The sequence below is a fragment of the Euprymna scolopes genome, chromosome 20 (assembly GCF_053919585.1).
Source record: "Euprymna scolopes isolate OS-2025 chromosome 20, ASM5391958v1, whole genome shotgun sequence".
Taxonomy (NCBI): domain Eukaryota; kingdom Metazoa; phylum Mollusca; class Cephalopoda; order Sepiida; family Sepiolidae; genus Euprymna; species Euprymna scolopes.
In genome coordinates, this window is record NC_136501.1 from 89,279,475 (window position 1) to 89,292,553 (window position 13,079).

Genomic DNA, 13,079 nt, shown 5'->3' on the forward strand with positions numbered 1-13,079 from the left:
CTTTTTCAGTTATTTCCATCAGCTGCTGAACGAGCCCAAGAAACCGCAGATGCACCGATTTCTTTCTGAATTTCTTTCAGGCAGCAGAGTAAATCTGAGGTGGTTGTGTGATTTGCTGTTTGATTTCTTGCTTCCCTCTCTACAAAATGGATGTTATATTCGCTAAATTTTGTATGACAAGATAAAAGTACATTTATTTATTTATATACAACTAAAAACTCATTGTTCTTTTAATATAGAGCATATTATTATTTATACTCCCTAGGAGTTCTAACACAGGTCATCATTATTACTTGCTGATGATAATCCGTGGTATTCTTTGTAGTCTGGGTGACACCAAGTCTCCCCAGGTTCTCAATACTCTTCACCTCTTTCGATAACCTTTGTAAACGATTTTGCATTATTGCAACAACCACTTACCATTGATTTTTCACTGGCAATGAATATTAGACTTCACTAGAACTTGGGTCTCATTAAGCCTCCTCCAAGATATCGGTGCTCTCTGCATTTTTCCAGATTATTATTGTTATGCATTTTTGAATTGCTGCGGATACTTTTTAACCATTTTTGTTTAGTACTAAAATAGAGTAAAACATGGGTGGAGAAAAAATGATGGGAAGAAAAATCATAAATCAGTTTCAACATGGCAGGCACCACTTGATAGCCTGTAATTCTCAACAATGAAACTGGAAAAAAAAATTGTTTGGTGTCAAATAGATTCCATAGTACTTATCTCCCTTTATGGATCCTTTTTTTCTTAAAGGGTTCCTTCAGACTTGTTCACTGGCTCAAGTTTCCAGTACCCATTTTTAGCTGCCTTGCTTACAGCTCTATGGCATAGTCCTTTTATCCCTTTAAATATTTCAACATTTTTTGAGAATCATTGGTAAGAATGATTGCCTTTCTTAGGATAGAACTGAATAATGCAAGCATTATTTTTTAGTATCATTTCTTTTTACTTTCTCAACACATATGAAACCTCTATGCAACCTCATGTAATTCAGCTGTTAGCATAATTTGTATTTTTTATTAACTAGCAATATTTTTATGCATAATACTCTTTCTATTCTGTAAGTTTTTTAAATCTACAACTCTCTTAAGTTATAAACTCCTCATTTCTGCTTTGTATTCATTTTGAATTTACATATTTCCAAAACGATGTTTTTATTCCTTTTCAGTTTTATCTTTGTCGTTGATCAATAAAATATAAAGTCTGGATTGTCAATCCCAGAGACAGTACAAAAACATAGGTGCCAAACAGATCTAAACAAAACAGACACTCCAACTGTTGATATTATTGTCATGCAAGGAAGAAACAAGTAAAATAGATAACCAGATATATAGTATAAGTCTTCCATGACATAAGAAAATTGTATTTTTTTTTCCCTCCCATATGCATTGTTAAATCTTTAATAAGTTTAAGCAGATAAGTGTTTACATGGAAAATAAAAGTGCGTTTACTATTTCCGTTGTTAATTTTAAAGAAACTGAAAATAGAAGAAAGCTATATCTTGTATTAGGTTGTTTGCATCCTTTGTATTGTTGCTATTGCAAAGCAGATAAGTATTTGTCGTCTGAGATTGAAAGTAAGTGAAAAACGGATTTATTGTATTAATATTAAAGAAAGGTTTTTATTCAGTTTAAATAAAGAAGCGGAAAACGTTTAGAAATGGTAAGTAGATGAGAAATAATGAATGCCTGTAATTAAAAAAAAAAAAAAAAAAAGCTGCTTGCATCAAACAGAATTTTGTGATCAAAAAATGTTTTTATTTCCCAAGCAGAAAAATATTTGCATTCAGTAGAAAATAATAACAGGAATGTTTCTATCAAACTCGGAAATCTATTCCAAATTTATTGGATGAGTTTCTACTAGTATTTTGTTTTATCTTTAATTTTTAAGCCATTATCAAAACCTCAAAGACGTAAGAGTGACATCCCAGCCATTATTTTCTTGTTCTTACATAATGCTCAACACTATTTGTTTTCTGAACTGAATAAACATAAATAAAAGTAAAAATGCAAAAGACTTATCCAACTAGGTAGAAGAGTATGTTGCCTTTTATTATTTGTTATATATTTGTTGACTACTTTTTCATACGTCTGTCTATTGTAAAACAAACCCATTAGTAATTTGCAACTACTGTGTTTTCTATAAGAGCAGCATTCATTGACAAAACATCGAAAGGTCTAATATGATTTGTACATAATAAAATTTCAATAAATTAGTTTAGTACATATTTAAAGCAAATATAACAATGTAGTAATTCATTTTAATAATGGAGGCTTTTAAAGTATAAACTAAAATTCACCCAGTCTAAAAATAACAAAATCTTCCATGCTGAAATGAGTATTTTCTGAAATAAACTGAGGCGAATTTTTTTTTTTTTTTTTTACTATAAATAATATGCTATAAAGATAAGTAGGAAGAAACCGCTAGTCTAAATCAAATATCAATGTGTCATATGCTTATTGAATTATATATATCTATATCATATATATAAAATGACCTTGTCTGTGTTTGTTGTCAAAACGGTCTCTATCAAACTACTTTGTCAAGTTTTGGTTTACAGATTTGAAACTTGATATATAGTGAATTCACACCTGTGGAACAAATTTGATTTGAATTTTAGCTGGTAAAAATAGCTGCTAAAGGATCAAAATTGAAAGATTGAAACTTGACAGGTATAAGTCGACTATAAGTGTTCCTCTACGCGTATACAGATATACATTTATACGTTAAACTGCATTAATTTTTAAAATTTTGATATCCATTTGTCCTTGGGTCATATGGTAGTGAATACTGCTGGAGAGCTAACATTTTGGTTTTGGTTCTATCTAATGACACCCAAGTCATATTTATTTATCTTTTTAACTTTTAAAATCGCTATTATATATTGGGCACAATATAATAATCAATAGATAATTGACTATAATAATAAAGATGGAATCTGCATATATATATATATATATTAAATGAAAGATGAGGAATAAAAGTTATATATAACTTAAGGAAAAGTTAAGGGAATATATAAGAAAAAAAAACCTCTTTAGGCCATGACATTTTGAAGCTAAATGCTTCTCATCAGAAGAGGAAAAAGTCCAGAATTATGCAAATATAGAAAAACTGGCTTAATGACATTTAGCTATGAAATGAAAATGACAGAATAATTTGGTAAAAAATAATTAAAAGTAGGTACAACATATGAGGGTAAATCGGAAGGGTAATATATATGTAGGTAATTTATAAAAAAAATATATAGGCCACCGTGAAATAATTGAGATCATTAAAAAAGAGCATAAAAGAGAAAAGAAAAAATAGAGAAGATAGAAGGGAAAGTGGAGAAAGAAAGGGCGGAGACAAAAACAGTAAATAGGACAAGTTTGTATATGATCTAACAAAATATAAAGATAAAAAAAAGTCTATAAATCAAACACTCAACTATTTTTATTCATATATTTCGTTTTTATTAAGGTTATTCTTAATCTTTTCCAGTGATGAATCTCGGCATCAAGGTTTTACTGTGATTGTAGACAACCGATGTGATACATGGCCGGATCTCAGATATCTTTTGGCTATCTTAAAGGTTGATCTTTTTTCTTACATCATTCAGTTTTTGTTTTTGTTGTTTTAATCAATTTGAGTATTTATAAATTTGCTTCCTAGGAGATGTGCTGCAGATGACTGCAAACTAAATTCAACCATCATTCAAGATGTAGAGAAAGTTCAGAGAATTTGTCACAATTATTACCAGGGGGTAAGGTCTATGATAGTTGCATAAAAAGCATAATGCCGACAGTAAGTATTGGGCTCTCGTACAAGCCTCACTTGCTCAATTCCAGAAAAATGAGAGAGCAATGATTAGGTGAATATTAGTGTTAGGATGATTAATTGAAATTGGGAATCGGAAAAAAAAAAAAAAAAAGGGGGTATTCAAATCTGTATAAAAATCGGAAAAGTTCTGCCTATTTTCTTATACTAAAAATGTTTTTTTCTTTTATATGTGTGTGTGTGTGTTTTCGTTTTTAAACTTAATATTCCATTGCATAAAATGATAAATTACTATGTATTTATATGTTTGCACAAATATATGCACATATTACATAGATTTTAGAGTAATTTGAAAAAAAAAAATCTATTGCTAAATGTTTAGACATTTCAAAAGAATCAAAATCAGTAATTGTATCGGAATTAAGGAAAACATTTTTGAACTGTTCCGTCGCTAATGAATATGGAACGTAAAGTCAGACCAAATGCAGAACATAGTCAGAAATTCTACTTGAGAAATTAGCTATTTCAAAACTTGATGCCCAAATAAGGGCAAACCAGTTTTCACTGGTTAAAGCATGTTAAAAGAAGCAAAGAGTATATTGGCACTTGCAGAGACCTAAGACTGGACAAAAAAAAAAAAAAATCAGACACCCTAAGAAGACGTAGACAGACACGATCAGGCAAAACTGTTTACGGTGGTAAATGATTGTGGTTAATCTTCACAATCATGATCGCTTTAGACTTAGAACAAAAGCACAGCCAGACAGCATCAACCTTGTTGTCAAATAGAACATAGACGATAAACTGGGACCGTGATTGTGCAAGAAAGCTACAAATTATCTGTTCATTTTGCAAAGTGTAGTATCCATGTCAGTGAAGGAGAAATCCTTCTGGACTGAAGCAGTTATTTTTGTCCCAATACAAAGTGCCCCTTTTGTAGAGTTGGATTTTTCCTTCCTTAAAAACCGACCTTGTATCTAACCGTTGCCTTTATTGGGAGCCAAGTAAAGGGACCTTCATCTCAATAAAAGAGCAATGATTTAAGAACTAATCTATCATAGTTGAAATATGTGTGTGTGCTTAATGTGTATAATTAGTGTAAACTTAACAGAAATTTAAATCTATAGAAGACAATATGATTCAGAGGTATAACAAACACAAATTGAAGCCAATTAAGATACATAATGGTTGAATAAGCTATGCAGATTCACGTTTATTAATACAATATATATATGTTGCTTTTTAATAGTGTATATGCATTGTGTTCTTACTTGTCTCAGATGAAGTATCCGTTTTGTTATATTTCGGGAAATATCCCTTTGTCAGACATGTTTTACTTTCAGACATCTATGCTGGGGCTATTGTGTTTGCATGTATGTATATAAATTTATTTGTATGCAAGAAACTTTTAGGGGTTAATCTATTAGATCAGGCTATCTGAACATACTGGCTTCCTGACCAAAAGGCCCTGTCGGTGGGGCATTAGAATATGCCGACTGCCCCCCAGCAGAGGGTAAAAGTCCCTCAATGGGGGTCCTGGATATGACCTTAAACTATATCCAGTGGTGAGGCCCCAGCTTGTGGGCTTTGGGGAGTGTGGAGCCACCCTTTAATTACCATTGCTCCCAGGTCCACTCTGACCCGGAGTGGTAGTACCTGTTAGGGTCCCAACTATGGGTTGAATAGAAACCGATGTGAAAACAACAAATATATTCTATTAACAAAATTTTTCTTAAAAATCTTTGGATTCGGCATTAAATAACCCGAAAAGGGTTGATATGCCGTAAAACAAAAACCAACCAACCAATCCTGAGCAAAAGGTCCTGGATATGACCTTAAACTATATCCAGTGGTGAGGCCTCAGCTTGCGGGCTTTGGGGAGTGTGGAGCCACTCTTTAATTGCCATTACTCCCAGGTCCACTCTGACCCGGAGTGGTAGTACCTGTTAGGGTCCCAACTATGGGTTAAATATAAACCGACTTGAAAACAACAAATATATTCTATTAAAAATTTTTTCTTCAAAATCTTTGGATTCAGCATTAAATAACCCGAAAAGGGTTGATATGCCGTAAAACAAAAACAACCAACCAATCCTGACCAAAAATGCATGCATCCATCCAGCGCGGCCGTAGCCAAGATTGAATCCACTACACGAGTTTGTAGTGTAATTCAAATCTTGTCAGTAACTGAATACTTGATGCTTAACCAAGGCTATCAAGTGTATTTTTTTTTTATTGTGACGTCATCACTAGATGGGGTGTCTACCACGGCTTAAGAGAGTCCCATCTACTCTCGAGAGAATGATAGATTGTGCTATTTTCTCCACCTGGTATTTTACCTCATTCATTTATGTTATTGCTTTTTCCTTTCCCTTTGCAAAACTCAATCATGTTCTGCAATGTCAAAAATAAAAACATTTTTCTGTTACAAAACAATTAAACTAAACATTATGAATAAATATTTGAAGATGTAAAGAATTTGAAGCATAAAACCTTTTTCCATTATTACTGAATTTGCCATTAAATAACCCGAAAATGGCATAAAACAAAAACAACCAAACAATCAACCAGAGGAAATATTTGTAACTGACACAAACTTCTTTAAAATCATTTTTGGCAATATTTTTTCTGATTCTATTTTTTTTTTTTTTTTTTTTTTTTTCGAAGGAATCTCTTCAAGGAAACTTGAAGAGAATTTTGGTTGTGAAAACTTCATTAGAAGACAGACCCAAACGTTTAAGTGTAGATCTTGCAGATAAGGTAAGCATTATATATAATATTTATTTTGTCAAAATAATAGAAAGATTCACTGCTTAAAAAGCAATGATATTGGAATTCAAAATTTAACTGTTAAAAGACTCAACAAGTGCAAATGTTTTTTAAGAAATATACTCATTTATTGGTCTCTTGACAAAAGGAGGGTGGACCTGTAAATTCACCCTTGTCTATTCGTCTGTCCACACTTTTCTCACCTTGGAATTTTTTGAAATTTTGCACAAACATTAAACATGATATGAGTAAAAAAGTAACAGAACGGATTTTCTGGGAAAACTCCAGTTACCCTCCTAGGGGTGCCTTTTGGGTAAAAATGGCAAAAATTGACACTTTTGTGCTTATTAAAAAAATTGATACCTTGGATTTTTATAAAACTTTCTGAAAAGTTGTAACTAACTGATTTCTATATAATTTTGTTTGTCTATACTTTGTGATAACTCTTTTAGGGCTAATAAAAACACTCCATTTTTAGGACTATTTTACCATATCTGTCCAAAATTTTCTGTGTATGTCGGTTTATTAGCAGTTTGGTATGGTGCTGAACTCAAATTTAAATATTTTAAAGCCTTGGTGACTTTTGGGCCTAAATGGGAGGGGGGGGGCGACAAATGATGGACTTGGTTATTTTTTGGAATGATGCAGAACTCAAATTTACATATGTTAAGGCCTAAAACTGCACAGTTTGTTCATTTTCACCAGGATTTGATGTCCCCTGGGGATTTTTGGGGCTAAATGGAGTGGGGGGGGGGCTATGCTGAACTTAGTCATTTCTTTTGTGCCTCATTCACTGTGCACTTACGGGGGACCATGCATGCTTCACTTGTTAAAATTAAATTCTATTTTGCAGGCATTGAATTTATTTTGTATATGTGCTTAGAAAATATTAATTCATATACTAATTTTTGAAATTATGTGTTCATTTTTTTTTGCAAACTGTTATCCTCATCTTAGTTTTTTTTTTTTTGTTTTACCACATTTCGACCAACTGAGATAGGAATGCTGAGTCTTGTAACTCTATTCCCAGTAATTACTACCTCCATAGTTGTCTTACCACGTTTTGGCTAACTAATCCTCTGGCCTGCTTGGGTTAGGATTGAAATTGTTATCTTCAGACAATGCTTACCTGGAACTGTAGAGACTCAATACCTCTATCTATTGCACCCGATCAAGGTTGGATTTTTTATGGTCTTATAAATCCAATTTTTTGTTCGTATTTGGTCTTCCATTGTTAGGTCTGTACTGAATAATATATATATATTTTTTTTTTTTTTTTTTAATCCTTTGAGATAAGGTTCATAATTTGTGTATTCATTCTTTTGCAGACCGTTAGCCTCATTTTCATAGTTGTTGCATTCCAAAGACAAAATAGGTCAGATGCATATTTATTAACCCATTTTTCTCAGGATCTAATTTTTTTTCTTTAATTCTGCATAAAAGAAACATCCCAAATTCTATTGGTTGTTGGAGCTTTACACTTTTCTAATTAATCCTTGGGTAATAACAAATAGAATTTGCACACTTTCATATGAATTTTCTCGGTTAATCCTGCTGTTTTTGTTTTGCAGTTGCAATATGTTACTCTTAAGTATCTGCCAACATATATCAGTCCTTATCAACTAACTCCAAATCTTGGCGGCCTCTTGCCTTTCAAACACAGCCATTGGCTTCAGAATCGGATGGTAAGTGAATGCACTAAGGTTGCAGTAGAGTCAACAGCCAAGAGAAAAAACAATATATATGTATATATATTATACAAAAAACTTTCTTAAACACATTGATATTTAATTTTTAACCAATCTGTATACTTTTAAAGTGTGGAAACTGATTGTAAAATCTATTATCTCTGAATTTCTTATAGTTAAGTTAACTTATCGAAACATAACAAAATGGCAACCATTTTAAATTAAAAAATAAAATGGTTGCTTAGCTTAGGCTGAAGAAATAGTAACAAAAAATAACTCCAAGTTTAGGGTTACTACTCGGAAGGCTTACTACTCGGACTTGAGGGTAGTGTCAAAATAAATCACTATTTTTTTTAAAATACCAACAGAAAGCAAAGCATCATTTTGTTTCCAGAGTGTTGTAAAAGATAACATTGAACAAAATCTAATTTTGAAATCAAACTTGAAAACAGTATCAGAATGTCTAAAGTATATAAGTTTGTAGAAAGTTAAATTTCAATGTGTATGATAAATTATTTGTGTGTGTATATATATATATATATATATATCATTTCTAATTTCATAGTGTTAACTATACTACATGATTGCTATAAATACTTTTCCTCTTTTATATTTTTTTTATTTTTGTTCTTTTTCTTAATTTTCCTTTTGTTTCTCTCCATCGGTAGACTACAAATTAATGACTTGTGATATGACACTATTTCTTCCTCCAAAGGAAGAGGTAATGCCTAGGATGACGGTCTCATAACAACAAACAGATACTATTACTACTCGCCACCATTTAAAGATTGTTCAATAGTTAAAAAAAAAAATATATACTATTTCAAACTATTCCAGCATTTTCATTTTTTTCTATGTTGACTATAGATTTATTGACTTTTCCTTCCCTCCACCATTTTTTCCTTCTTCCCTCCACCATTTTTTCCTTCTTCCCTCCGCCATTTTTTCCTTCTTCCCTCCGCCATTTTTTCCTTCTTCCCTCCGCCATTTTTTCCTTCTTCCCTCCGCCATTTTTTCCTTCTTCCCTCCGCCATTTTTTCCTTCTTCCCTCCGCCATTTTTTCCTTCTTCCCTCCGCCATTTGTTCCTTCTTCCCTCCGCCATTTGTTCCTTCTTCCCTCCGCCATTTGTTCCTTCTTCCCTCCGCCATTTGTTCCTTCTTTCCTCTATTTTATTCCTTCCCACCACCACTTTTTCCTTCCCTTCACCATTATCTTCTTTCCTTCCACCATTGTTTTCCTTCCTCCACCAATTTTTTCTTCCCTATACAATTTTTCCTTCTCCTTAACTATTATTTTTTCTTTCTTCTAATCCATTTTCCTCTTTTTCATCAACTTTTTTCATTTTCTATTTTTTTTTTTTTCATTTTTCTCTCTTTATCAAAAAGACTATAAATTTATTCATATACCTTATATGAGAAACCGTTTTTTTTTTTTTTTCAATTTTTCAGAATTTTGAAAAGTTTATGAAAGAAGCAAAAACTTCCTCTCAACATTTGGACAATGCTGAGGCTCAAGTGAACAGAGCGTATGCCAAAGAAGGAGCTCAGAGTCCATTTGCATCAATGAAACGCAAACATAGCTGGAATAAATCTGTGATGGCCGTACCTGAAACTGTAATTGTTGATGGTAAGTTATCACTTTAGAAAAAAGTTCTTATTTCTATCCTATAAGCATCATCTCTCCCATGAAACCAGTCTTGTACCATATTTGGTTTTCCTCCTAAAACTGAAAATACACTGAGTAACATCCATATATCTGTTAGAGATGTTGCAAGAGTTATCAAGAACTTTGATTCCAGCAAAGCAACTATGACATCATTCAAAGCATCATGCGTAAAAAAAAACGTAACCTCCCATTCTTGCAAAGCTCTTTAAATATTGCCTTAAAGAGAATTGCTTCCCAACATCTTGGAAAACTTTGACAGTCTGCTCTGAATACTGGAGATCAATCATCTCCATCTCTGTATAGACCAGTTAGTGTATCATGAGTAAGTTGCTCAAATCCGTGATAGAGGAGTTGTCAAATATCTCAGCAAAACCAACCTACTTGGTGACCAGCAATATCGTTTCAGTCCTGTGAGATCTACAGCTGATGTGCTGACTGTAATATCACAAAAGGTCAGTGAATCTATTGATGGGAGCTTTGTATCTAGAGCAATATTACCCAGTCTTGACAAGCTTTGGGTCTGACTTTCACTCTTGACTTAAAATAGACTCACATCAGATCCGTTACCAATATCGCTGGTAGAATGGTTGGATCATTCTACCTTGCCAGAAAGTATTTCACTCCTGCTACAATCCTCTACCTGTATAAGAGCCAAATAGATGGAGTACTTTGTTAGATTTGGGCCTTGATAAGTGGTGACTCTCTACCCCTCCCCAGTAAAAAAAAGGTAAAATAATAATTTTATAACTAGCAGGAGTTGTGAAAATTCCACAGGGGACTCCTTCATACACAGGCAGCAAAACAAAAGTCCGCACTTGTAATTTTTTCAAAAACTGCAAATTCAAGCTAAATTTAATGTAACTGTTTAAACAACCTATACCTCATTTGATTGGCCTTTTATTCTTCTATAATTTTACCTGTTCGTATTTGACTTTTAATTGAAGTATTCTAGTGTTCACGTCAATTTAAAAAAAATAACTTCAAATTGAGAAGGCGAAAAGAAAGTCCGCACAATGGAAAATCGTTATTTAAAAGTAACTTTAGGACATTAATGCAACCTAACTACAACAAGAACACAATGAACTAGTAAATATTTAGTAGCATAGCCCTTCTGCAATTTGAGAGCCTGCAATCTTTTGGGAATTCCTTGAATTAGACTGCAGTCCGGGGAAATGGCATCCCACTTTTCATTAATTTTTGTCCAAAGTTCTTCCAAAGTTGAAATTTTATCATTGCGTAGCAGTTGCTTGATGTAATGCCATACGTTTTCAATTGGATTGAGGTCTGGAGATTGTGTAGGCCAATCCAAACATGGAATATCATGCTCTTCCAGGAACCTCTTGACATTGCCAGCTGTGTGAATGGGAGCATTATCCTGCATGAAGATGGGATTATCATCCAAAGTAGGGTAGAAAATACTCCGTCAACATATTAATGTACTTAGTCGAATTAATTTGACCTTGCAAGCGAACTATAGGCCCTGGACCATTGGTACTAATAATGCCCCATACCAAAACTGAACCTCCACCACCTTGCAGCATTGAAACTGAGCACCTAGGATTTAATTCTTTGTCTTTCCTCCAACGGAAGCATGAAAATTGAAATCATGATGAGTTTAAAATAGACATGTTTAAATGTTTGTGGTGGGGTGAAGAAATTGAAGAAATCCTAATAATTTTAACTAGCGAGACCTGTGGAAGTTCCACTGGGGACTCATATGCGATATATTGATGTAGGCATTCTGTAGATGTTCAGTGTAAATGGAGACGCTCTGATATTATTGCAGCTTTTTTTTGTTAGAACTGCAAAAGTATTTATCTAAGCTAGTACAAACGCCCGCAAAGCCCGATCGTAAAGTACGCTTAAATATATTTTAATTCTTGCAGATTTCGTATATATTATTATAGAGTAAATGTTCTATCGATTTTTATACGTTATAAAGTTGTGATTTCAAAAATAAAAAAAAGTATATCCATATGATTTGGGTGCATTAGCTTGAATTGAAACCGAAATAAAAACTTATGAAAAAAAAAAAAATAAATAAATATATATAACTTGAGTTCCTTCAGCCATAACCGAAACCAAAACTTATGAAGGATTCTTGATAAAATTATTTATAAAAAAAAAAATAGATGACTTAAGTGCCATCAGCTATAATTGAAACTAAAACCAAAACTTATGAGGAATTCTTGGTAAAATTATTTATGACAAGAAAATGGAAATGCATAACAATTAAATGACCCAGATGTAAGCGTGACACAGAAAATAAGACACGCTATCGTATTAATTAAATTTTATTATTACAAGTCATTTTGTAAATAAGGAACCGTTTCTTGAAAGTTGTGTTCAACAGTATAGCCACAACATACAGGCATTCTATTTTATGTAATAATAAAAAAAAAAAAATAGTCATGTTTATAATTTGTTTAAAATAGGATGGTTTTAAAAAATTGTTTTACTTTTCTCTTTATTAATTATCTATTTTATTAAATGGGTTAAGGGCATATATTCCATGGATAGTTAAAGAGAGATCTGATGATCTTGGATGAGGATTAAATCTGGACAGCATAAGGAGATGTTGGTGGGGTAGGGCCATATTGAAAGAATGGAGGATAGTTCTTGGATATGTAAATGTAGAACTGTTGAGATAGTAGAGTCAATTGGCAAAAGAAATCATCGCAATGATAAGGATGGACTTGAAAGGGGGATAAATACCTGGCAGAGATATGTTAGTTTTGAAGTTCATTTCTAAAAGACGTCTAGTATATGCTAGCATGTTGGGGGCAAAATTGAGAAGGCCCACTGCAAAAACGTGCTTGGTTCTGTTATGCGGGCTGAGAAGGAAAAAACGAAAAGATTCAGGATGGCAACCGTGGTCTTTTAATGTCCACGGTCTTAAAGAGTTCTTGAAAAATTTTGAGGTGTATCTGGGCACCATAAAACCAAGTCGCTGAGGGGAGAAGCGTTCAACATGTGAATAGTGAACATCGTTGTGTGACTCGTCAGATTTCTTGATACAACCTGTGTATAATGAACTTTGTTGTGCAACTTATCAGACTTTCCTGATTCACATGTAAAACTTAATATGATGAATAGTAAGTAAAAAATAAAAACTAATGATTATTAATATTATTTGGATTATTTGTTCTCATCTTGTGTGTTATTCTCACAACCTTTCAGTCAATGT

General features: G+C 32.8%; 1 protein-coding gene across 2 annotated transcripts in view; it reads left to right on the forward strand.

Moving 5' to 3' along the window:
• LOC145241643 (SEC14 domain and spectrin repeat-containing protein 1-B-like) overlaps positions 1 to 13,079 on the forward strand; it is a 122,815-nt gene that overhangs the window by 25,666 nt on the left and 84,070 nt on the right. For both annotated transcript variants that reach the window (XM_080104770.1, XM_080104771.1), the window contains exons 5-8: positions 3,494 to 3,584; positions 6,437 to 6,529; positions 8,110 to 8,223; positions 9,676 to 9,853. In XM_080104770.1, the coding sequence (XP_079960896.1) occupies positions 3,494 to 3,584; positions 6,437 to 6,529; positions 8,110 to 8,223; positions 9,676 to 9,853 (476 nt within the window). The remainder of the gene's footprint in view (positions 1 to 3,493; positions 3,585 to 6,436; positions 6,530 to 8,109; positions 8,224 to 9,675; positions 9,854 to 13,079) is intronic.